The sequence below is a fragment of the Armigeres subalbatus genome, chromosome 2, assembly GCF_024139115.2.
Source record: "Armigeres subalbatus isolate Guangzhou_Male chromosome 2, GZ_Asu_2, whole genome shotgun sequence".
Classification (NCBI taxonomy): Eukaryota; Metazoa; Arthropoda; class Insecta; order Diptera; family Culicidae; genus Armigeres; species Armigeres subalbatus.
In genome coordinates, this window is record NC_085140.1 from 372,862,992 (window position 1) to 372,889,323 (window position 26,332).

Consider the following 26,332-nt stretch of genomic DNA (forward strand, 5'->3'; position numbering starts at 1 on the left):
AAAATGGGAGTTAAGCCCCAAACGCAATACAACGGAACGGCGACGGAAACGGAAAATTTGACAGTTAGCCCATATATTTTCTGCTTTAAAATTGTGATGCATTTTTTTCGAACGGCATTTTTCTCAATATTTACGCTAAGGATGTAGGCCTTTTCACATATTAAGCGAGAAATAACGCTCGTCACGCTACCATACGTCAAAATGACAGCTGTTTGTTTCGTCACGGTTACAGATGTCACTGTCACTTCACTGACGTTGCATCCGTTGCATCGCACTGGTGTTTTGTTTGTTTTTGTTGAGTTGTGATGGTGAGGTGGTGCACAAAAAAGCAAAGTGGAAGCAAGCCCAGCAGGTTCTCCTCATCAGACAGGCAGCATCAGACAGCGAGCAAAGACAAAGGACGGGAAAAATCATCACAGCGCTGTTTGTGCTACATTTTTGCATCGTTACTTCGAAAATAGCAATTTAAAAGTGTGTTAATTGTTTGCTTTAGGCACTGAGGCAAGTGTAGATCTTACGGTTGACCTTTAAAAAGTGACACAAGACGCAAAATTTTTAAGTGAAAAATCGTACGGTTCGCTGAAAGGTTTCTCCTCGAATCGCCACAGCAGAGTGAAAGAGAAGTGAACGAAAGTGGCCCTTCAGCTTCGTCAACCAAAAGTGCGAAAGGGAAAGGTCAACAAAGATAATCGCCCTAAGCCAGACGTCAACAAGAGAAAAGTTTTGTTTTACTGGTTCCGCGAATAAACCAGAAAGGAGAATCGTTTTAGGAAGTATCGAGCAGAAGCAGCTCTAGACGCAAGGACAAGATGACCTATCGAGAGGCTTCTCACGCTGGGAGTTGGTACACGGATTCAGGTAAATTGTTGAAAGTGTTTGTTTAATTGAACTTTGTTTTTCGGATTGTAAATAGATGCTTTAAACTGTATCTTGGAAAGCTATTCTAAAAGTAGAGTGACGTAAATTTAGTCTATGTCGGTTATTTTTATGCCATTTAAATAAAAATATACGACTATAATTAAACTTTATCACGTCAATAATCCCGATTATTTTTTTGAAAACAAAAGTCCAGGGCTGGTAGCGAGATATGTTTGCTTGTCACTTCTTCAATCATACACTGAGGATAATATGCATATTGGTAATATGTGCCCTGCACATAATTTATGACCAGTTGGTTTTGCATTTATAAAATACTAGTTGACCCGGCAGACGTTGTCCTGCATAGTAGGCGAGAATGTGCATTCCGAACTGCCCATGTAAAGTTCGCATAGGAATCACAATTTTAGTTATTCACGGTTTGCTCACCTTTACTCGTAACTTTCCCATTAGGAAATATCATATAAACCCGTCGGAAACTATAACGAATGTTTCCGTTTTCGAGTTATGCGGATACGAACACAGACCATTTCATTTTTATATATAAGAAGAAGATGTGCAAGCTGCATAGATAATTATCGATTCAATCATTGTGAATTTCATGTGCGAAACTGATAATTTTATCATTAGGTATACACATACCTATACCGACTTCGGTCGTATCGGACATGGTCCTCACACAAGATGTGGAAATCAAACAGGTGTGGTAGCCTCCTGAAACCAAGCCTGAAACCAAAAAATCACTTTGTTTTGACAATGCACATCATTATAATTTACTTAAACTCACCTTTACTTTTATTAACGATCCGAATATTGCAGGAAAAAGTTAAGCAGATGATTTTTTTTACCAATCACTTATATAAATATTTCCAGTTCCCTATACGTTTCTGTCTCGGCTTCTGTTTTGTTTGAGTTTGCCGCCAGTTTTTTTTTTAATCAATAGAGTGTTATAAATTATATGTGCGTATGATCATAGTTTCATTTTATGCGAAACTGCACATACAATTTATTTTGATTGACTATGTTTTCAATAGGGTTAAAAATGTATTTCATAATGCGCACATAGAAGTAAAAATCAGCTCGATTATCGAGTTCTATGTGGGTCTCGCACATACATTATATCATCAGAATAATTTGAGTGTACCTTTCTCATCTACCTATTAAAATATCCCATTCTGATCACTCTCTTTGTGAATTTTGTGGTGATAGATAGTAAATGTGGAAAGATCGAAAAAAATCAATTTTTGTATACATTTCATAAATATGAAGCATTTTATGCTTAGGTTGGGCATACCTATCTGTTATTTCTTGTCGCAAAAAGTTACCCAAGTCCTGACAGATACTCAGAAACGATTTATAAAATACCACATAATGGTGAAAGTTATTGCGAATCATTGTTTACGATATTATTTACGAAATTGTATCTGATAACTTGAAATCTAAAATTTATTGTGTTTTGTTATACATACAAACAAAAATTGATTGATTGATCATTTAGTTGACTTAATACGCCATGTAGGGAATATGGTGTTCACATTTTGAATGATTTCACCTCTTGCTCTTATTATTAAAATTTAATTATGTCCCCATAACGTGGGAATTATGTTTTTATTCCAGGTACCGATCTGAATCGCCAACTCTCTAAATGGCTGGACGACGCTGATCTGACGTTCGGACCGGCCCGTGCAATTATTGCTCCGTAATTATTTTCACGTTTTTCTTTGCCGCTTAATTCGTGTCGATCGCCCAAAAGCGGTGTCCTTTTGCGAATAATAATAAATTCTTCACATTCTTCCCCGTACAAACAGGCACGCCGGATATCGCTACTGCGGAGCATGCGGGGCATGGGCCTACCGACAAATTAGTCCAGCTGTTGTGTAAATATAGCCAATTTATGTTATACTTGAATTCCTGATGTTGTAACTTGTTCGTTTTCCCCCTTTCAGGAAGCGTGTGTTTATTTTGGGTCCATCGCATCACGTCCGGTTGTCCCGGTGTGCCCTTTCGGCTGCCCAGTACTGTCGTACCCCACTGTACGACCTAAAAGTCGACCAGGAGATCAATGCCCAGCTGGAGGCTACCGGACACTTCAAGTGGATGGATCAGAAAACGGACGAGGATGAGCACAGCATTGAGATGCATCTTCCCTATGTGGCCAAAGTGATGGAAGAGTAAGTAACGAATTGTTCCAGATGAGGGAGTGTTTGTAGGTCCAGCATGTTACTGATACGATCAACGATCAACCATATAAATATGGTTACAGATTACCTATATTATAGTTTATAATGATGGGTATTAGACTGGCGGAGTTGAGCTGGGGCACGTGACCCACAAAATCGAATGTATTCTCTGAAATTTATTTATATACGCCAAAATTACTCTGGAAAAAATTGATTTCCCTAGAATTTCTTTCTGATAGGTATTTCTTCACAAAATCTATTGGAAATACCTTCGCAATTTCCTGTAAAAATTCCTTCGGAAATAACTTTAGAAATTTCTTTGCAAAATCTTTCCCAAATATTTAAAGTTTTGCATTGGATTTTTTGTTTTGGGAATTCTGAAATTTGTAAATTCATCCGAATATTCCTTCGGAACTTTCTCTTGCTTTTAGTAAGTTTTATAAGTTTGGAAGATGATACAGGCATACCTCGATAGTACGTACCCTCGATAGTGCGTACCCTCGATTGTACGTACATTTTACCTCGATAGTACGTACACAAAAAAAATATATTTTTTTCGTTCTATTTTCTGTACGATTCTAGTTAAAATTTTGATATGTTTTGATCATGGCACATGCGTGGGGTCCTCCATATGTTACGTAATCATTTTACATCTGATTTAAACACCATCATGAGCTTTTAACGAATTTAGTTGCAGAACTTTTAAAAAGCAGCGTGTCATGAATGTTTGACAGTCTTACGTAGCACACATCATCCTATTAAGTTAAACAATTCAAGGAACATCTGAAACAGCTGATTACATTCACTAAAAATATTATCAGCAATGATTGTAATTGTATGAGTATGTATAGATGATTTTCTTAGAAAGCAGAATAGCTATGCACTTAATGGAACGATTATTATGTTTATGATATATTTTATCAATCAAGGAAGTTAGTTCTAGTTCTAGTACCCGTCCCCATGCATTAATTCACCTAATAGACCAGACAACATTTTCCCGAGGAGTATATTAAATCCTTAATCGGAATAATGTTTAATTGTTTAATTTAGTTCACAGTAAGTTTAGTTCCAATCTATTCACTTGTCGGTGACAACATTTTTCTTGAGAAACAAATTAGCTGCGTTACTAAAATGAAGATAATTTGTTTTTGGTTGAATAGATATTTTTATTTTATTTATTTTGTTATGTTTTTCAGTTATTTATTTGATATAATAATTATGGTCTTTTCCCAGGAGTTCCTTAAAAAATCATCCCTGTATTCCACTAGAGATTCAATCAGGAGTTCCTTCTAAAATTCCTCTAAGACGTCTTACTGGAATCCCAGAAGAAGTTTATCTTGGAACCGCAGTTTCTTCCAAGGGTTCTTCCCTACAATTCCATACAGGATTTCACTTGATATTCAATCAAGAACTGTGCGCCGATTGAAATTATATCGGCGGTGGCGTGCCAGATAATTTTCAGCCAGCGCCAGCGGGGTGGCGGCGTCATGCCGCTGGTGATTTGCGGCGATGTGAATCAATTTCGTGCATTGAAATTTTCTGGAATATATCCGAATGTTTCTCCAGGATTTCCTTCGGAAGTTTCTCCAACAATTTCTCCGCAAGCTCCTCCAGGAATTCCTCCACAAGCTCCTCCAGGAATCTCTCCAAAAGCTCCTTCAGGAATTTATCGGCAGGTTCCTTCAAGAATTCCTCCACAAATTCCTCCAAGTATTCCTCCGAAAGTTCCCCCAGGTTTTTTTTTCTGAAGTTCCTCCGAAACTTCCTTCAGAAGTTCCTCCGAAAGTTCTTCCAGAAGTTCGTCCAAGAATTTCTCCGGAAGTTCCTCCAAGAGTTCGACTAGGACTCATAGGAATTACTTCAGAAATGTCTCCATAAATCCTGTCAAAAATCTCTCAAAATTCCATCTTAAATTGCTGCTTTAAAAATTTCTACCTCTCCTTTCTCAGAAATGTCACCAGAAAATCATACAGAAATACCCATATAAACTCCTTCTAGCATTCGCACTGAAGTTACTCCGGAAATTCCCCGAAGATCTCTCATTAATTACTTCGAGTTCTTCCAGAAATTCCTTATGAATTTCTTTATAAACTCACGTAGAAGCCTTCGATAGCCACTTCCCATTCACGCCCCGAGAAGTCCTCCAAAAATTGCTACAAGAACTGACCCGAGAAATTGTTCATAATTATTTTTTTCGGGAATTCTCCCGGAAATTCCATGAGAATTTCGTCTGAAAATTCATCTGGCTATTTATTCAGATATTCTTTCGAAAATTTCGTTAAAACTCTTTTGGACCTCCTAAAATTCCCCTCGAAATTCTTCTTATTATTGTATTGAAATTATTGAAGTAATTCTCCCGGAAGAAACATCCGGTATTCTCAAAATTTCTGCGGGTACCTCCTCTAACATGTCTACAAAAAATCATCTAAAAATTCCTTCATGATTTTCCGAGAATTTTTTTTCCAGAAATTAGCAGCAATATCTTAAAACAATAACTCCGGAAATTCTTCTGGAAACTCTCCCAAATTTGCTTTCAAAAGTTCCTCCATGAATTCTCCCAAAAATTTCGTCAAGAATTTCTCCAGAAATCCCTTTTCCCCAGATTTTTTTAATGAATTCCACGGGAATTCGTTTCGGAGTCCCCACAAAAATTTCTCAATATATTCTGCATGGAATTCCTTCAAGAATTGCTCCTGGAAGTTTCTTTTTTATGATGAATTTTCGAAGGAATTTTTGTGGGAGTATTCGAAGGAATTCCCAAAGGATTTTCTGCAGAATTTCCTATAGTAAGTCCTGGAGGAGGAGATCCCAGATGGATTTTTTGGATTTCCTGGAGAAATTTTCAGAGGAATTCCTAGAAGAGTATCGGAAACAAATCTAGGAGAAAATCTAAAAAAAAAGTTTTATTTAAATGAAGTTCATAAAGGATTTTCAGAGGAAAATATTTTTAAATCTACAAATTTCTACAAATTACAAATTTCAAATAAATAAATGAAATACGAAAGAAATTCTGGTAGGAATTTCAGGGGGCGTTTTAGGAGCAATTGTTTCCTGAAGAACATTTACCACATTTTCAGAAAAAAAGTATGTTTATGTTTAGTAGTTTGCCATCCAATTTTGCGTTACTTAATTAATAGATCTTCCCTAATTACAAATCATAATGAAGTTTCCTCCAAACCAACGCGATGCGACTGTTGGTATGGCTGGTAGTTTGTCGCTTTGGTAAGGAAGCGTCATTGGAGTCAATAGAGTCGCAACGATAGTGATAGTTCACGGCAACCTTAAAGCTTTTTATTTCTATAAAATGTATAGGGAAAATCCATAGAATACGTCACGTAAAAACTAAGCGATCTATCAACCACCCCCAATCGTTGCTTTTTGTAGTAACATGCATAATCATGTACGATGTGTAACACATATATGACACATTACTCCTGAAAATGTCACGTTATTTATGGATGTTCTTAAACATTAAAATACAGTACACTGGATTATGTTTTTACTCAATTTACCGTACAAACTCAAACTTCGGACGCTTAAGCACTTTCTGATATATAATCATCCTGTTTACTCACATTATTAATCACACTGTTCAAACCACCATTGCAATCATAAAGTAAAGTATTCATCTTTGAACTACGTATTTAATATGTGCAAGATATTGCGAAGATTATTTGCAAATTATGAAAATGTCCGACTTCTGTTTGATTCAAACCTCGGACACCAGCGGGGTTAGATTCATATTTCGGACACAAAGATTCAAACTTCGGACACCTGATTACACAGTGCCGGGGAGAATAATTGAAAACAATTCTCACTGCACAGCACAGACTGTCTTTTAATTATTTCGTTGCATTATTTTAGCATGTCTTATTAGAATGTAACTATGCTAAAACAAGCTAAAACTATTAGTCCTTCCTACCCACCTTGACGAAACATTTCGACGAAATATTTCAGAAAATTTCCCATACGAATTGAAGCGTCCGAAGTTTGAGTGTGTCCGAAATTTGATTCTTCAAGGTACATTTTCTCAATTTTGCACTTATCCTAAATGTTTGAAATATATTAATTATCATGTGATTTTTCTTTGATTTATGCAGGATTTTTTGAAACATGTTGCAAATATTCTGGTGGTAAATTAAAGTCACACGATCAAAAACACGAACGAAAAAAAAATCGTGTAAAAAAGGAGTCCTGTGCCGATAATTTAGCTCAATGCTACATGTAGGCACCATTTCAAGGTCCTGGTGGTCCTTGTGTACTCTATCATATACAAATATGCTTAGAATACAGAGCCTTCTATCGAAATTTCGTCTTCCGAATGGTTTTATCAACATTCTGCTATTCCTAAATAAACAAAAAGGCAAACATTTTTTTTTGTTCGGCTTTATTTTTTGCTTCGATAGTACGTACGCTTCGATAGTACGTACACTAAAATTACGCAGGTGTACGTACTATCGAGGTATGCCTGTATTAGCATTTCCATATCATTGTAAATCGTTCAACTTAACGTAGAAGTAGTACACTCAAATCATTAATTAGTACTGGAATATTTGCTGATGAGTTGAAAGAGTTCCCAATTCAATTTCGGCAGGAATTCCTAAACCAATTTTCAGAAAAAAAAAAGCAATTCAAAAAAAGAATTCTAAAGAAATTTTAGAAGGTTTTCCTAGAACAGTTTCCGTAGATATTCTTAAAGAAATTTCTGAAGAGGCTTCCTTAGGAATTCCAAACAAATTTCTAATGGAATTCACGAATTTCTGTAAAAAATTACCGAAGGAATTTAAAAAAAAAATCGGAAGAAATTCTTAAATGAATTAGGAAAGAAATTCTCGAAGGAATCTCTAGAAGCATTTCCGAGGGAATTTCTAAAGGCATTTTCGAAGAAATTCCGCAAGGTATTTCTGAAAATAATTTGGACTTTCCAACGATTTCCAAAAGAAATTTCTGAACGATTTCTCCTAAAACAGTTTCTGAAGGTACATATTCCTAAAACAATTCCTGATGGAATTCCCGAAGGATTTTCTATAGGTATTTCCGAAGAATGTTCTAAATAAGTTCTTAAGGGAATTTTCAATGGAATTTCTAAAAGAATTCGTAGACGAAATTCCGAACGGGATTTCTAAATTGAGTTATGTAGAAATTTCCGACATTCTTGAATTTCTTTGGACATTCCTTCAACAATCCTTTCGGAATGTCTTGGGATTTCTTTGTACATTTCTCATAATATTCCTTCGAAATTTCAAAGAAGGAATTTCCCTAGCCAAGGTCACGGGGCTCTTTACATGGAGGATCCGCTAGGACTCATTAGCACTTTCCAAGGGGTCGGGATGATGATGATAAGGATGCATTCTACGCGCAGCTGGAACGTGAGTACGACAGCTGTCCAAGCCACGACGTCAAATCATCATATGAGATTTGAACGATCAGGTTGGCCAAGAGGAGGAGTTTAGACCGACTATTGGGAAGTTCAGCGCTCACCGGCTGACGAACGAAAACGGCCTACGACTAATTGATTTCGCCGCATCCAAAAATATGGCCATTCGCAGAACCTACTTACAACACAGCCTTCCGTATCGGTACACCTGGAGATCACTGCAGACAGAATCACAAATCGACCAAATCGTTCTGATTGATGGACGGCACTTCTCCGACATTATCGACGTCAGGACATATCGTGGCGCTAACATCAACTCTGACCACTATCTGGTAATAGTTAAACTGCGCCCAAAACTATCCGTCATCAACAATCTTCGGTACCGACGACCATCGCGGGCCCTCCTTAGCCGTGCGGTAAGACGCGCGGCTACAAAGCAAGACCATGCTGAGGGTGGCTGGGTTCGATTCCCGGTGCCGGTCTAGGCAATTTTCGGATTGGAAATTGTCTCGACTTCCCTGGGCATAACAGTATCATCGTGTTAGCCTCAAGATATACGAATGCAAAAATGGTAACTTGGCTTAGAAACCTCGCAGTTAATAACTGTGGAAGTGCTTAATGAACACTAAGCTGCGAGGCGGCTCTGTCCCAGTGTGGGATGTAATGCCAATAAGAAGAAGAAGAAGAAGACCGTCGCGGTACGACCTAGAGCGACTGAAGCAACCTGATGTCGCCACTGCATACGCGCAGCATCTCGAGGCAGCGTTGCCGGAAGAGGGTGAGCCATTAATGACGCAGCGGAGAACAACGTCGGGTATGTGGGACGAAGTCGACGGAACGATTGGTTCGACGAAGAGTGCAGACAGATTCTGGAGGAGAAGGACGCAGCGCGGGCGGTCGCGCTGCAGCAAGGTACCCGGCAGAACGTGGAACGTTATAGACGTAAGCGGAGACAGCTGACCCGCCTTTTTCAGGAGAAGAAAAGCCGCCTGTAGGAAGCGGAGTGCGAGGAGATGGAACAGCTGTGCCATTCTCAAGAAACACGCAATTTCTATCAGAAGCTCAACGCATCCCGCAAACGCTTTGTTTCGCGGTCGTTAACTTCTGCTCCATTCGGTTTTGCCATTAGAAGCATAATGTGTGAGATCGTTAACACCGTACAGTTGCGATTCCCCACGGGCAGTTCTTGGCCTTCGTGGGAAGTAATTGCGATGTTCCTGAAGCAGTTGAATGCGGATGTTCTATTAATGGAGTCGGCGTATAGAACGGCCTTGGATCGCTGCCTCTTCGTGAAGTTCGTAACTCCGGAATCAATGACAGAGACATTGCAAAAAATGCAGAGCCAAGAAAGTTTATAGACGAAAATGGAAAGTCAGTGGATGTGTGCATGCGCGTCGCAGGAACAAATGTGCAGTACGTTCGTATTTTCGATTTGCTTCCGAAGCTAAGCGATGATATTTTATCATTGACGCTAGGCCAATACGGAAAAGTCGAACGTGTTGTTCGCGAACAATTCCCGACGGAATCAGGTCTCGGTCATATGCATACCGGAGTGCGTGGTGTATACCTGGATGTGAAAACCAACATTCCACCGACGATCGAGGTGGGGCACCGAAAAGGACGAGTTTATTATAACGGTCTTAAGGACAAGTGTTTTTTGTGTGAAGCACCTGGTCACAAGAAAGAATCTTGTCCACAACGCGTCCGTAATAAGCAGGAGAAAGGCAACAAAAAGGGGTAGCCAGCGATATATATGCCGCGGTTGTTGCAGAAACGCATGCTGAACCAGAAGCGCTGGAATCGTTAGATAGGACGGAGTATTTGATTGAAGAGGAAATCATCGAACATTCGGAAGCGGAAGATGTTTTGTTAGTCGATGATGATACCGGACCAGATTCTGTGGAAAAACAACGAAAAGAAAATGTGAAGAAACTGGAGGAGGCAGTTTAAAAGGCCATGTCAAGCCCAGATGCTACTCAGCGGCGAGCTCAATTTGCGGCATCACGGTCCAGCTCAGGAACTGCTTCAGGCTCCCGCTCGAAGAAGAAGTGTGCGCGTAGAAGCTATTTTTAAATAAACTCAATGAATTGTTAAAATATCAAAATGATGATCGGCTCCGTAGAGTTTTTTTTATTAAACAAATGAGCCTAATAAACAAACGATTGAAAAAAAAGGATGGTATCGGAGCTGAGCTCATCAAGATGGGCCCGGAAAAGTTGGCCACTTGCCTGCACAAACTGATAGTCAGAATCTGGGAAACTGAACAGCTACCGGAGGAGTGGAAGGAAGGGGTTATATGCCCCATCTACAAGAAAGCAAATATAGTATATTAACAATATAGTCCACTTCGTAAATCCCCATATATTAGGCAAGAGACAGCACATTAACACCATCTTGCGTCACAAAAGGCAACTAACGCCTAAAAACGATAGCCAAGGGGTGCGTTAATTGCGAAAATTACACTAATTTTACAATTTTTGAAAATTTGAATTACATTTTTTTAAATTTTATTTTTAAACTCAGATATCAAAATGGGGTCATGGGATGATTTCTAGCATATCATTTTGAAATGTTATGTTGCATATTGAATTATACGTTTAAGCACCCCTCGGAATGTCTCTTCACTACATTGCTTGCCTTTTGTGACACCGCGGCGCTACTGCATTGTCTCTTCAAATCAGCCAGAGTGGACTATATTGGTAATAGAGTATATTTGAAGAAAGGTGACAAGCTGGTGTGTGAGTACTTTCGAGCGATCACCATCCTTAATGCCGCCTACAAAGTGATATCCCAGATCATCTTCCGTCGTCTGTCACCATTAGTGAATGAGTTCGTGGGAAGTTATCAAGCCAGCTTCGTTGACGGCCGCTCGACAACGGGCCAGATCTTTACTGTACGGCAAATCCTTCAAAAATGCCGTGAATCCAGCATTTTACGAGCAATAATGGCCGCCAAAATTTAACTCATTTTCTGGTAGGGTGCAATCGATTTGACGTTTGGCTTGTGTCGTTTGACATCGTAGCGATCATCATCATCATGAATTAATCATCATGATGATGAAAATTTATCGTTTTTGTGTCAGACGACACAACCCAAATTTCAAACCGTCGAGAGTTTTGAGCGCAGACATACTGCGACGAGGTAGTGGTCGGATTCAATATTCGCACTGCGGTAAGTGCGTACGTTCGTGATATCGGAGAAGAATTTACCGTCGATTTGAAAGTGGTCGATTTGGTTTACCGTAACTTGATTAGGTGATTTCCATGTGGCCTTGTGGATATTCTTGCGGGGAAGAAAGTGCTTCGGACTACCATTCCGCGGGAGGCTGCGAAGTTTATGCATCGTTGGCCGTTGTCGTTCGATACGGTATGCAGACTATCCGGTCCGATGACCGGTCTATACATTGCATCCTTCCTACCTGAGCGTTCATGTCACCGATGACGATTTTGACGTCCCGCAGTGGGCATCCATCGTATGTCTGCTCCAGCTGCGTATAGAACGCTGCTTTCTCGTCGTCGAATCTCCCTTCGTGTGGGCAGTGCACGTTGATGATGCTATAGTTGAAGAAACGGCCTTTTATCCTCAGCTTGCTCATCCTTGCGTTGATTGGCTGCCATCCAATCACGCGTTGGCGCATCTTTCCCAGCACTATGAAGCCGGTTCCCAGCTCGTTGGTGGAGCCACAGCTTTGGTAGAAGGTAGCCGCTCGTTGCCCGCTTTTCCACACTTTCTGTCCTGTCCAGCAGATTTCCTGCAGCGCTACGACATCGAAGTTGCGGGGATGTAATTCATCGTAGATTATCCTGTCGCAACCTGCGAAGCTTCCAGCGTTTTGCAGTTCCATGTTCCAAGCTTCCAATCGTGATCCTTTATTCGTCGCCTAGGTCGTTGCCGATTGTATCGAGTCGTATTATCTTCTATGTCGTTCGTAATAGTTGTTTTTAAAGGCGGCTTATTGGGCCTGCGCAAACCTCCTGTCTCGTCGGAGGGCCGTCGTGTCAGGGCTGTTTAGAGTCCCACCTAACACCAGGACTTGGGCTTGTGCGCTTTGAGCGGCACACGGTCGCTTTGGCGGAGCCTACTTGCGGATTCATGCAGCTTTTTATAGAGGTTTAACAGGGCCCACTGTCAAACCCCACCACATCCTAGGCAGGCGCCACAACTCGCAGATGGCCTGGGAGGGATCGTCAAGCCCTTGGACATAGTCCCTGCTGCCCCTGAAGCAAGCTTCTGCATATCAAATCAGTGTCGATGATTCATATACTCTTCCTTTATGTTACCCAGTGGAAAAAATATTGAAATTATTGAGATTCGTTTTAGTATAACCCTTATTGCAAGACAAGTGAAAAACGCACTCTTACCTCACCGGTGGGGTAAAAGTGCGCATCGGGTGGGGTAAGAGTACGCATTTATCCAATCATGTGCTTTAAGTATATATTAACACAAATAATAACATTTAATTGATGTTTAATGAGCATATATTACGGAATATTTAAAGATTACGTAACTCTTAAACGGGAAGGGGGTCCTAAAAATGTGCACTTTCATTCGAACAACCATTGTTTTTTATATAAGGTACACTGGGGGAAGTGGAAAAGGAAAAATCGATAGTGCATGTTTGAATTAGTGTAAAACCAGTTTAAATGATTTAAATGCGTTCAATCAAAATGGGCTATCAAAAACAGTCAATTTTGCACCAACTGTGTGGTAATTCATTCCATTTTGGTCACTTGAAATTTATGGGAATAGATTTTAAAATTAGGAGTTATTTTTCCACTTACCCTAGTCGGATGGGGTAAGTGGAAAACCCATGTTATCTTGACCTTCAATAGTGATGAGTAGTTACATATAACTAAAATCGATACGATAATTGCTCTGAGTATCTTTTGTGGAATAATTTCATTACCTTAACGGAATAGATCCTCAAGGAATTCTCGTAATAGCTAGGGGAGGGCTGGTTTTGCCTTCTCGAACACTAAGTGTACGTAAAGTCTATATGTTCGCCCCAAAGATGAACTTTTTAAAGGAAAAATTGGACTTACAGGGTTATAAACTAATCAACTTAGTTTAACGAATTGAGATGATGTCTGTATGTGCGTATTTGTATGTATGTGTGTGCGCAAAGCACGTACAAAATTATCAGCTATTCTTAAGCACTTGTCCTTAACCAATTTGTTCGCAAAAGAAATTTCATTCAACGGCGAAACTTGTTGTGAATAAAAATTAATGTGAATAATACAATATATTTACCTATCAGTGCTATTTTTAACTTTCTTATAACTTTTTTTCATATGTAAAACATGTGAAAGATATCGATACAGATAGGTGGATTAATCAGGCATTTTTTCATTTATATGAGTCCAATCACCACTGGAATCACAATGATAACAAAGAAGGAACATATTAAGATTCACAGCTATCGAAATAAACCCTGGAGGGAAGAAAAAAAATTGCGTTATTAGAAGATTATCCACTTCCCCCGCAGTGTTTGATTCCTGGGGTAAGTGTAAAATCTTTGCATTATTTGCTTTCTTGGTACAAACCACTACCAATTGAATGGAATTAGTTTAATTGTATTATAATGGTCACCTGTGATATAAATTCACTCGCAAAAAGAACAATTGGTGCAAAAAAGAATTGATTTTAGGAATGCAAAAGTCAACTTTTCGCGAAACCTAAAATTACAGTTCAAGCGTTAACCGTGTTAGTGTATGAATTATACAAATTTCAACATAATATTAGTGTGAGCATCAAAGTATATTCTTGCATAATGTTATGATGTGGTAAAAACTGTAAAGTATGTACAATTCCAATTTTTGGAGTCGATTTTTACGCTTACCCCCTTTTTCCACTTCCCCCAGTGTACCTTATACAAAAAACTACAGAGGTAAAAATATTTATCAGGTTTCGCGTGGTGTATACAAAGGCATTTTCCTTAAAGAAAGTCCACCAATCACGTAACGTAAAATTTGGCTATTTCATCACTCATCCCCCCCCCCCTCTAAAAATTATATGGATCGTCACATATCTCGCAACCCCTCCCAGCTAAACGTTGCGTAATTTATTAATGTTTCTTTTGATTAAATGAAATTATCATTTAGATGAAATTGTGTTTTCGTACTATGTTTAGGTGTACAACAAGTCCTTATACAATTTCATTATTTCGCTTCAGTGCTTTGTTCGCTAATTCCTTTCTAACACCGAATTACTTCAACTTATCCTAAAAACTTGTGATAAATTCGAATTCTGTCCCTTTTTTCTTAGTTGTGGATCTTTACGCTTTGGAAGAAGTCTTATTTCGGCCGGAGATACGGGTTTGACATCATAACTTGAAGATTCATATGCGTACTCTTGCCCCACCGGTTCCTGCGTACTTTTACCCCACAGTGCCAAAAAATAGTCAAGTAATGGTTTTGACTTTTGGGAAAACCAACCGGATTGGTGTTCTGTACCATAAAGATAAAGTACTCTATAGAATAGCTAATCGAAATGGTATAATGTTCACCTGATTGAAAGTATATATGGTAATGAAATACTAGTTGCGGAAATCAAATTATTTTTAGCAAAATGACCAAAAAGTTATCTAACTCCATATCTCCCTTGTTGTTTATTCAAATCGTTTACAATTACACATGATAATAGTTGGCCAGAATACCTGTCTAGTTTAGTTTATCTTTTTTCATTACTTCAAAAAATCGAAAACGTACTCTTACCCCACGCGCACTCTTGCCCCACTTTACTCTAAAGGTTTAAGAGTAATGAGTGAAAATGCAAAGAATAAAGAATAAAGAATAAAAATTGCACAGATGAAATGGAAGGAGGAAAGAAGACGGAAGAAGAGAGATGGAAGAAGGGAGAAGGAAAAAAGATGAAATATTGAAGAAAGGACATAGAAGAGAAGGTAGAAGAAAAAAGTAAGATAAAGATGGAAGAAGGAATAATGATGAAGCAAGAAGAAACAAGGAAGATGGAGAACAAAAGGGAAAAAAAAGAAGAAGAAAATGGAAGAAGGGAGAAGAATAAAAAATAAAGTAATCTTGGCAGGAATTAAAAGCCAAATACAAGAACCAAGAACAATAAAATCTTGTTCCTTTCTCTGTTACCTCAAAATGTGTTGAGCTGTGTAGACTCAAATATAAGAATTCCATATAAAATTGAAAGATTACAAGAAGGCGCAAGAAGGTTGGATCATTTGAGTTTGTGCCCCTATTAACGTCAAATTTAAATTCTTCCACTAAAATTGGTTTCTCACTATTTTCCAGCCTTTCCAGCCTTATGTGAGATTTTTACTTTACCTTTCGTGTTCAGCCTTATGAGTTTTCAGCCTTACGTGATTTAGCCTTTCGTGGAAGACCCGAATTATTTTAGAACCCCTCCACAATTTCCATAATGAATTCTTTTTGCAATACTTTCAAAAATTCTTCCAGGTATGGAAAATTTCATACAATCGGCTCCCGTAATTCCGCTGGAATTTCTTTCAGGAATTTCCCAACGAATTCCTAAACACCTGAAGGATTTTCCGAATTTTTTGTATTTTTCTGTGAAATCCTCCAAGAATTTCTTCGGAATTTCCTCCAGGGATTCTTTCGGCAAATTCTCAGAAAATTACTTTGGAGATAGATCCAGATTTTTTTAATACATCAAGATATTCCTTCAAAAATTCCTTTAGAAAAACCTCAAAAAATCCTTAGGAATACTCGCGTCTTGAGAATTTCTTCAGAAATTCCTTCCGAGATTTCTTAGAAAATTCCTTAACGAATTATTTTAAGAATTTCTTCGGAAACTCTTTTAGAAATTCCATCAGAAATTGCTTTAAAAAATTAGTCGGAATTTCTATGAAAAAATCTTAGGAAATCTGAAATTGCTTCGGGAAAATCTTCCAAAATTCCCTTAGGAGAATTTCTTAGGAAATTTCGTTATGATTTCTTTGGAAATGAATTCTTCGGAAATTGGCTTAGGAATTCCTTCGAACTTTTTTTTTTGGAAATTGCGTTAGCAATTATTTCAGGAATTTCTTAAATAAATTCTCCAAATATTCCTATTATTATTATAAGACTTACCTACTTTTGGGTCCTGATCTATGCCCAACTATCGCTTTAACCTGTTGCCAGGTTAGATTCCGGTCGACTTCTTTTATTTCTTCATTGAGGCTTCGCCGCCTCTGCTGCGTAGAGTGTAACCGACCCAGCCCCACTTCCGATTCCGGATTTGTGTTGCTATCGGCCTCTGGTGACAACGACGGTGGAGCTCGATGCTTGAGATCCAGTTGTGAGGCCACCAGGCCAGAATTATATACCGAAGGCATCTGTTGATCAACGCCTGCAGCTGTTGAGTGTTCTTTTTCGATACACACCATGTTTCGCTAGCGTATAACAGCACAGATTTCACGTTAGAGTTGAAAATTCGTATTTTGGTGGCGTATTTCGTAATGCGCAGGCGTATTTCGCCGAAGAGGAGGTGATTGTCAGACGCGATATCGGCACTATCTTTATTCCGTTTATTATTGGTGTTCTTACGAAAGTACGGAGTTCTTCAGAACATCATCCAGGAATTTTTATTTTTTTTTTAATTCCTTCGGACATTACTCCGGATATTTAATAAGAAATTCCTTTAGACCTTCAGATATTCATTTAAGATTTTTTAAGAAGTTCTTGCTGCTCTCATTTTTAGATTAAAAGGTGCCACAGGAACGGGTAAAGGTCGGTTATATGGATAACAGGGGATATTCTCCTTAACGGGGCCCTTTTAGGCATGAGGGCGCTTTGCTAAGATTTTCATAATATTGGAGGTCGTGTTCTTAATAAATCTCTTCCTAGCGCTGGTATCTATTTTTTAATCATAAACTATTTCTAAATATTGAACAAAAAAACCTGTCTTCCCGCAGCTTCCGTGACCAGTTCACCATCGTGCCAATCATGGTCGGCTCGATCAGCAACGACTGGGAGGAAACGTACGGAAAAATTCTGGCTCCATATCTGGCCGATCCGCAGAACCTCTTCGTCATCTCGTCCGATTTCTGCCACTGGGGTGCGCGTTTCCGGTACACGTACTACGAGGATGGACACGGTCCGATCTACAAGTGGATCGAGGTCCTCGACAAGATGGGTATGGATCTGATTGAAACGTTGAAGCCGGAAAGCTTCGGCGAATATCTGCGGAAGTATAACAACACCATCTGCGGCCGGCACCCGATCGGTGTGCTGCTACAGGTCAGTATGGATAAAGTAGTTCGTTAGAAACTGAGTGTAAAATTCTTCTCCCAAACAGTCCGTGGAAGAGCTGAAGCGACGTGGCTATCGGATGAGCTTCAAATTTCTCAAGTACGACCAAAGCAATCAGTGCTGTGATAAGAAAGACTCCAGCGTCAGCTATGCCTCCGGGTCGTTGATTTTCGAGTAGAGGTCTCGTTTGAACAAGAAAATATATATTGCGTAAGTTAGGATGCACACCAATCGGAACAAATTGCAGTGTAGAACGTGTAAGAGACATTGCTTACGAGAGTGAGTACAATTAACTGGTTAGGACATACCCAGATTAAGATATAACAATGAGAGAAATAAGATCTTGGAAAATGGGAAAACATGCATGTCAAGAGAGTTTTTAATATACAATTTCCGTCAAACGAACTCATGCAGAATAATATATATGATTATATTTACTTATATACCGCTAGCGTGTGTATCAACAGAATAACAAATCGTGTTTGTCTCATCGTTTTTAGTATAGCATGTAAGAGATGTAGAAACTCTTTCCTGATATTTGTTTTTAGAATAACGAAAATCCTGCGTTCATTCTGGTGAGAGTTTTATTGCATAATGATTGAAATCCGAATCTGAACGTCGATCACAACCCATAGGTTTGCCAATTATCGATAGTCGATAAAAAGAAGTTTTGTTAGATAATGAATTGCCCGCTTTGGTAGGCAGTATTAGAGTTTTTTTTTTGCAATATTTCAACGGCCATGAGGTCCAAGTTCGATACTGTTTAATATTAAAAACCCGCCTTTACTCTGTATTTCGAATTAGTTGTTGGAGTGAATACAAATATTCATAAAGAGAAATCAATACAAAACCCGTTGCCTCATTTGATCGAAACGCCAATATACTTCCAATTCTACGTAACTCTATCTACCAATCTTAGTCGTGATGATTCATTTCATTTACTTTTCGCTAGTCAAGTTGAAACCCGGAAAGGATGTAAGCCGCTGTCGTATCCATGCGCTATCGTATATGTAAAAATAGCCAGCATGAGTTAACCGCAAGAAATTTGTATGGCGAACGACATCTAACGCGGATTTTCTCAACAGTAGGAACTTTTCACGAAAAACTATTTGGTGCCAGTCATGTAGGAAGGTGTCCGATACTACGCCTACCAAATATTTTTTTCGATCAAGGTGCTTATTTTCAAGATATTAAACATTAGATGCCTTTCGCCATACCAATTTCCAAAAGTGAACTCTTAGTGTGCCGCTGTAAGCACGCTCAAAGCAGGCGATTCATTAGGCCCTAATTAGACTAGCGCGTCACTAGCAAAGTTAGGTTTAACGTACGGATTGCGAGAAAAATCCAACTTCGCTAGTCCTCTATTCCGGCTTTCAACTTAATTGAGTATATTTAACATTAAATAAACAGGTTGACGCCATAGCTTTTTAGCAACACTAACAGTTCGTTTGGCTACACTCGCCTTCGCCTCAGCTCGTCTATGGAATCTACAGTGTCTATAGGTTCGAGGCCACATCTCTCCATCCTCAATTGCGCCCCACGCTCGCCAAGTCGTTCTGAACCTGGGCAGCTCACTTCGCTCGCTGCCGGATAGGTAGCGAACATCATCTTTGCAAAGCTGATGTCCGGCATTATTGCAACATGTCCTGCCCATAGTACCATCCTGCTTTAGCTACCTTCTGAAAGCTGGGTTCGCCACCAATGTTGTGTTTCAATGTTGGCTTGTTGAGGACTAATTAAGTCGGCTAGTTTGTCATAGACAATGTCAAAACAGAAAATTCTTCAGAATATCCGCGGAAGAGGTGTTTTCAAGGGAAATTCTCTGGAATTTTCACGAGAAGTTCACCGGAATTCCTACGGAAAATTCTTTAGAATTTCCGCGAAAAGTTGTTCAAAATGTAGATTTCAATTAAAACAACCTTTGGATTTCAACGGAAAATTGCTCGGATTTTTAAAGGAATTTCTTTAGATTTCTACGAAAAGTTCTTGGTACAGTAGACGTTCGATAACTGCAAGTAATCACGTCTAGAATACGTTGCAGTTATCGAACGGTATTCGCTAACTGAAACGTAAGCATGTTGCAGTTATCTAACGACTAGTGTATTGTCTATAAGAAATTCTTGGGAAATTCCATTGGCTAAAAACAAAATATGTCCGTTTTCCCGAATAGGTCGTTTGGCCGAATGGGTCATCAACTCGATAATGCGGTTTGACCGAAATGTTCATTTGACAGTATGGGCCAATTGGCCGAAAATGTCGTTTGGCCCAACGGGTTATACGGCGAAATGTCAATTACTGAATGGATAATATGGTCAAAAATGTCCACCGGTTTGGCCAAATGACATTTACGGCGAGATGGTTTTTTTTTTGTCAAATTGAACGAAGTTTCGTAACCTCTCTACATTTTAAGTCGATACTGTCGTTTAACGGAAAAATATTTAAGCTCATTTAGTGCAAAGTACTAAACTCGTCTTAGACAGCTGGCATTTAAGCCAAAAGTAAACTAACCAAATCCCATTAAGCCAAATTGAACGTATATCCGAAACTGTTATCAGGTCGAAAATATAGTTTGGCCGAAAGCGTCATGAAGCAAGGAGACATTCGGCCGAACTAATTATATGGCCGAAAAAGTAGTTTTCCCTAACAGATCGTTTGGGTCATCAGCTCGAGAATGCGGAGAATTAGCCTTTTTATCAAACGACCATTGAACGAAATTTGGTAACCTCTCAACTTTTTAACTCAATACTGGCCTTTAAGGCCCAAATTACCGTAATCCAGTCATTGACAAGAAAACAGCCACGTGCTTGTACCACCCCCAGGAAAAAATCTGCCCACTGAGGAGAAAATGCATTCCCCCGCTGAATCGGGGAAGCACTCTTGTTTTAAAACTACATCAACATATAGTGGTGACTGATGCGCGCGGATGGTTGCTTTTAAATTTGCTGTCACGTTTTTGTTCGTTTCCGCAAGAAATAGATTCGGCAGATGTATATTTTTTGCATATGTACTAGAAAAAAAAAAGTTTTAGTTATCTGAAGTTTGATATTTACGAGTTTGGAGACATTTACTCAAGTGTATTTTTATTAGAGCGCGGAAATCGTTTGTGTAGTTTGTATACGCGGATGTGTTTGGTAAAAATATGTTTGAATGGGTAATAATACCAGAAAAATATGGATCATTAACGAATTGCTCGGATTAGCGCTGGAAGAGTAGTGATTTTTTAGTGGACACTAGTTGTAGTCTTCTATTCCTCAGTACATTTATACGGAATTGCATCAACTTGGTGAGATTGTTTCAATATGTTTTATATGATTCCAAAACTAAATACGCACTGTATTTAAACTCCGGAAGTTTGTTTATGGATCCATTATCCAATTGATAAAGGTAGCATAAACAGGCGGGGCTTATTGCAAGTGAAAGTTACCTCGGACTGGACGTGAATTACCAGGCAGTCTGAAATGGGTCACTGGAGCTGCAGTAGAGCTAACACCTTCTAACTCCCGGGCTAAAGCTGACTTTATTAAAGACAGCTTTCTTCCATAATACCACTGCCGGACAGTGGGGGTTAGATTGAAGATACACAGATACACACACACACACACATCAACATATAGTGGTGACTTCAATACATCCGTGTGATGCTTCATTTGAATGAATTTTGTAATATTATTTGAAAAAACTGCCTTTTGCAGAAAATATTGCAAAGTTGAAAAATATTTTTCCAGGAGGAAACCGTCGATTTACTCTCACGCTCTCTTATACTTTGCAGATACTCGAAAATCATCGTTCAGTGTTGCGTGTTGATTTGTTCTATATGTTATGCTTGTTTTCTCGAATATGTACGTAAACATCAAGCAATAATCTATGAAAATGATGGTTTTCATGCCATATATTGACACTAAATATTAGATGTGAGCTAGAACTGTAAAAACGCAAGCATTCATAAGCAACGCAGGTTATTTATTTTTTCATTATTCAATGTTGATAATGTAATGTAATGCTAAAACGGCATCACTTTTCATGTACACAGAGAGAAGACCGATTATATGGTCATGTAAACAATCCATTGAATCTGGACGAACATTTGAGAAGGTAGTCAACTGCATCATAATTTTACATTCATGTAAAATGCATGTAGGAAATTATGTAATTAGGAGAAGGATGCACAACAAATCAATCTCAGATGGATGTTTGAGGTTGTTTATGCGTATCACTATAATCTATGCGCTGTACATGTATTGAAAAGGAAGTTAATATTTTGTGGAAATATATAGAGTTTGATACCTTTTGAAATGTTTGTGTACTTTGTACAAAATCAGATCTGAGCGAATGAGTAGGCTCTCCGCAAAAAAAAGAAGCGAACAGCAAGAAAAAGAAGTCGATTTGATGTATGACATTTGAACCTTAAACCAAAAGTCATCTAAACAAATCTTATTAAGCCGAATTTAACGCATATCCTGAACTATTATCAGGTCGAAAATGGTTTGTCCAAAAATGTAGTTTGGCTAAAAGCGATATATAGCCGAAAGGGACGTTCGGCCGAACTGGTAATTAGGCCGTTAAAAATCGTCAGATCAAATAGATCATTTGACAGAAAATGCCGCTTGGTAGGAATGGCCATTTGGCAGAAATAACCATTTGGCCCGTTTCTGCAAAACAACCATTTTGGCCAAACGGCATTTCCTGTCAAATGATTTAATCGACTGGTCAAATGATCAAGTCAGTCGAACGACACTTTTCGCAGAAAATGCCATTTGGCTGAAATGGTTGTTTGAAACGTTTTTGGGCTAAATGGCTCTCTCTGCCAAATGATTATTCTTACCAAATTGCATTTTTGGTCAAATGATCTATCTGGTCAAAAAACTTTTTCGGCCGAACGGCATTTTCAGTCAATTGACCTGTAGAGGCAAACAAGTTTTTCAGTTGAATTACCAGTCCAGCTGAATGTTCCTTTTGGCTGTATGTCGCTATCGGTCAAACTACTTTTTCGGACAAACCATTGTCGACCTAATAACAGTTTCAGATAAACGTTCAGTTCGGCTCGGCTACCGTCGTCGGGGGTGAGAATGGGTCACTGTTTCAAATACTTAGAATGCTTGTAGAATAGATTGAATGTATCTGAGGGCAAGAAAACTAAAATATAAGAGACCTTTTTGAACCATTTTGCTATTCGACCTCCAGGCTGCCGGTGAGAGCGATGACCCATTCTCATCCCCCAGACCCATTGTCACCCCCGATGGCGGTATGTAGAATTTGGCTAGATGACTTTTGGTTTAAAGGCCAGTATCGACTTAAAAAGTAAAGGTTACGGAATTATCTTTAATGTTTTAATTTGTCAAAAAGGCCATTTCGCCAAACGAGTGGCCAGTTTTGACCATATGATCCGTTCAGTAATTGATATTAGGCCGTATGCCAAATCACATTTTCGGCGAAATGGCCAAACGGCATTTTCGGCTTAATGACTTCTACGCCCAAACGATTGATTTGGCCAGACGACCTGTTAGGGCAAACGGCAGTTCGACCGTCTGTCGCTTTCGGCTAAACGAATTTTCCAAGAATTTCTTATGGACAATACAAAGAATTTCCTGTAAGAAATCCAAAGAAATTCCTTTCAAACTCCAAGCATTTTTCTGTTAAAAACCAAAGATATTTTTGTTGAAATCTACATTTTGAACAATCTTCCATTGAAAGGCTGAAAGTTTGAAAAGTTTTCCGTGGAAATTCCGGAGAATTTCTCGTAGAAATCTCCGCGGATATTCCGAAAAAAATTCTGTTTTAACGTTGGCTCTAGTCCAGCCGTCTTAATTAATCTATAGAAAGAGATCTCTCGAAAGATCTTTCAATTTTCGAAAGTCAACGTTAAGCATTCCTTCTACCAGTCACAAGTTCCTTATTGACGATTAAAGGTTGCATGAAGAAGAAGAAGTCGAAGGATGATATCTGAGAAATATTGCATGGGGAAGCATACGGGAAGTTTTTTAAAACTCTTCTCAAAAATTCTAATTTAATTAAGCAATTTAATTAAAAACGGTTAGCAGTACGGGGTTGGACACACACAGCCTTCTCAGGGCAACTTATACTTCTCGCGTGATTTTTGAAAACGTCGTAAGTCCAAAAGAGAGGCTCTCTTTGTTTACTTTCTCTTTCGATTATTACACAGCCATACTAACATTTACATTGGATTTTCCAGTACCGATCTGAAGAAAATAGCTTTGTCTAGTGTGCTGAGGTGAAAATTTTGCTACAAATTTTAAACTAACCTTGATATTAAAGAGAGCGTAATGAAAGAGGGTCTCTCATTTGGACTTACGACGTTTTCAAAAATCACGCGAGACTTGATACATGTACGCTGTCGTATTTACACTTCCAAACTGTTTTTTACTGTTGTTCGATGTTCTCAACAAGGACATTCTTCCGGATATCATTTTTCCTCTTTTCACCAGACTCTTCCTGTAATGAAATATATTGAGAAGGTTTAACAACCTGCACTATTAGCAGCAGTACAATCGAACTTACCAGCAAACTTCGCCGGCAACAATCTGCCGTTCACTGAGCTGAATTTGCATCTAAATTGTATGTGCAATGCACATATATTTTTGCAATCAAGCTTTGCAAATAAACTTTATTAATTCTGCACATAAAACTGGAGATTATTTGACCTTTTAATTATATGTGCAATGTTCATAAAAAATAAATGGTCCTTCCAATATAATTTATGTGCGGCTGCCGATATTATTCAAATGCATTTCTTTTATTATCTAGATGGATTATGTTTATGGCTTTTCATTTTAACCGCAAATAAGAAAACAGAAAAACTTGCTACTAATTATATATTTTGCATTTATTAAGGAATTAAACATAATTTTAGACAGAGTGTCGTAGAAATAATAATTCCCTGGGTTTGATTCCAGCTCGATGCCTTGCTGCAGCACTATTCACAACATCGACCGTATCGTCTGTATGCTGTCAGGAACTGCCTTGGGCATCTGAACTGGTTGTACTCCGAGACCTGGAAAATGATTTCCAGATAAGGCGGAAGAATGTAGAATGGTTCCGGACCTCCGACGAACGAAGGAGGAAAATTGGAAATCGACCTGTCGTATCGAACAAGGGGAACGACATAAGTTTTTCTAAGCCGAAAAATCCCAAAAATACGGCATAACTCGTGCGGGTGTTGTCGTCGCAAAAAAGCGGGGTGTACCGTCTTATTCTGTATTTTTCGGCTTGAAAAACTCGTGGTATTCCTCTTGACATCGGATGTACTTACGAAGCGGGTAAAAATGTTCGTTTCTCCGTTTTATCGGCGCTTGCTCGTGTATCGCTCAAGCGGTCCGCATTTCCATTCGACACTTTCTAAATTGTGTCCATTGCATCAGTCCTTCCTGTATATAATCGGATGAAGAAATTATATGCTGAAAAATGAAGGAGAAAGACCATGATCAGATGTTATAGATAAATGATGAAATTAACCAGCTTACCTTGTTTTGTGTATGGATCCACAGTTTTTCTGAGCCGTCGCCAAGTAGCCATTTTGATATAAGCATAAATAGGCTTTTCATTGTGCGCATTTGTATTTTATGTGCCGGTAATAATATTTATCAGCTATATGTCGCTGCACATAAAATTTACTGTCAGATCAAATAAAGTTTAAATATATCACCATTATATTGTAAGAATTCAGTTTTTGAAAATCAATGTCCACAAATAAAATTCAAATGCTTCAAATACAATGGAGCTGAAGCCAGTCGAGCTAATTTTATATGATAACCGCACATAAAACATAATGGCGATTTGATTTCAGTGTTGGAGTATCCGAAGCTCGATCCGAAGTACTCTTATTTACACGAAAATATTCCGTTTTCCAAACATCTGTTAAAGAAATCATTCAAGTTTAGTTAAATTGATGATTTGCCCATTTTTCAGTAAAACCTAAAACACCCTATTTACTTACCCTTATTAAAAAACAACTAATATTCTTCGATTTTTAAATTATTTTCTATTTATCAATAAAAAAACAAATTGTTCCAAACGAAGTAAAAAGTAAATGTTATTATTTTCATCCATATATGGGTAAACATTTTCACCCATATTTGGGTAAATTCAATTTCTTTAGATTATAGGTAAAGTTCACCAATTTTATTGGTGAATTACACCCATATTATTAGTATTCTATGAATTACTCAAATATGGGTAAATCAAGTACCTATTTATAGGTAAACTGGTCTAAGCGTGCCACACAAAAAAAAATCGTTGGTAAAATTAAAAGAATCGTTGGTGAAATTAAGAAAATGAGTTAGTGATTTTCAGTAGAAAGTATAAGACTGTTAAATTTACCAATGCAAAAAACGTTACTTTGGCAAAACCCAACTGTTATTTAAAATAAAAGTTTTCCTCTCAAATCCAAATGTGTTTTTATCTATTATTTCAACAAGTTATGCTCTCAAAACAACAAGATGGGAATGTTCATTTTAAGTGTGTTTGGTAAAATACAATTGTAAAATTATCAAATGAAATTATTTCGTAAAAGGTTATGTGTGTTTGAAATTCTTTATTTTTATTTTCCTTATTGAGATTTATTTACATGGGACTTCCCCTATTGCTCTCATACCACTTATTTTGCGATTGATACCGCTCCGGAAGCATCGTTGACATGTTACATCATGTGGATTATCGAGCTA

The 26,332-nt window shown here is 38.4% G+C and overlaps 1 protein-coding gene across 1 annotated transcript; it reads left to right on the top strand.

The window, feature by feature from the left end:
• Positions 1–315: 315 nt before the first annotated feature.
• LOC134213077 (protein MEMO1) lies at positions 316–18,504 on the top strand. Its single transcript, XM_062691638.1, has 6 exons — positions 316–858; positions 2,494–2,575; positions 2,685–2,753; positions 2,823–3,047; positions 17,318–17,642; positions 17,701–18,504. The coding sequence occupies exons 1-6, from the start codon at positions 810–812 to the stop codon at positions 17,830–17,832; spliced, it is 882 nt and encodes a 293-aa protein (XP_062547622.1). The 5' UTR covers positions 316–809; the 3' UTR covers positions 17,833–18,504.
• Positions 18,505–26,332: the final 7,828 nt, after the last annotated feature.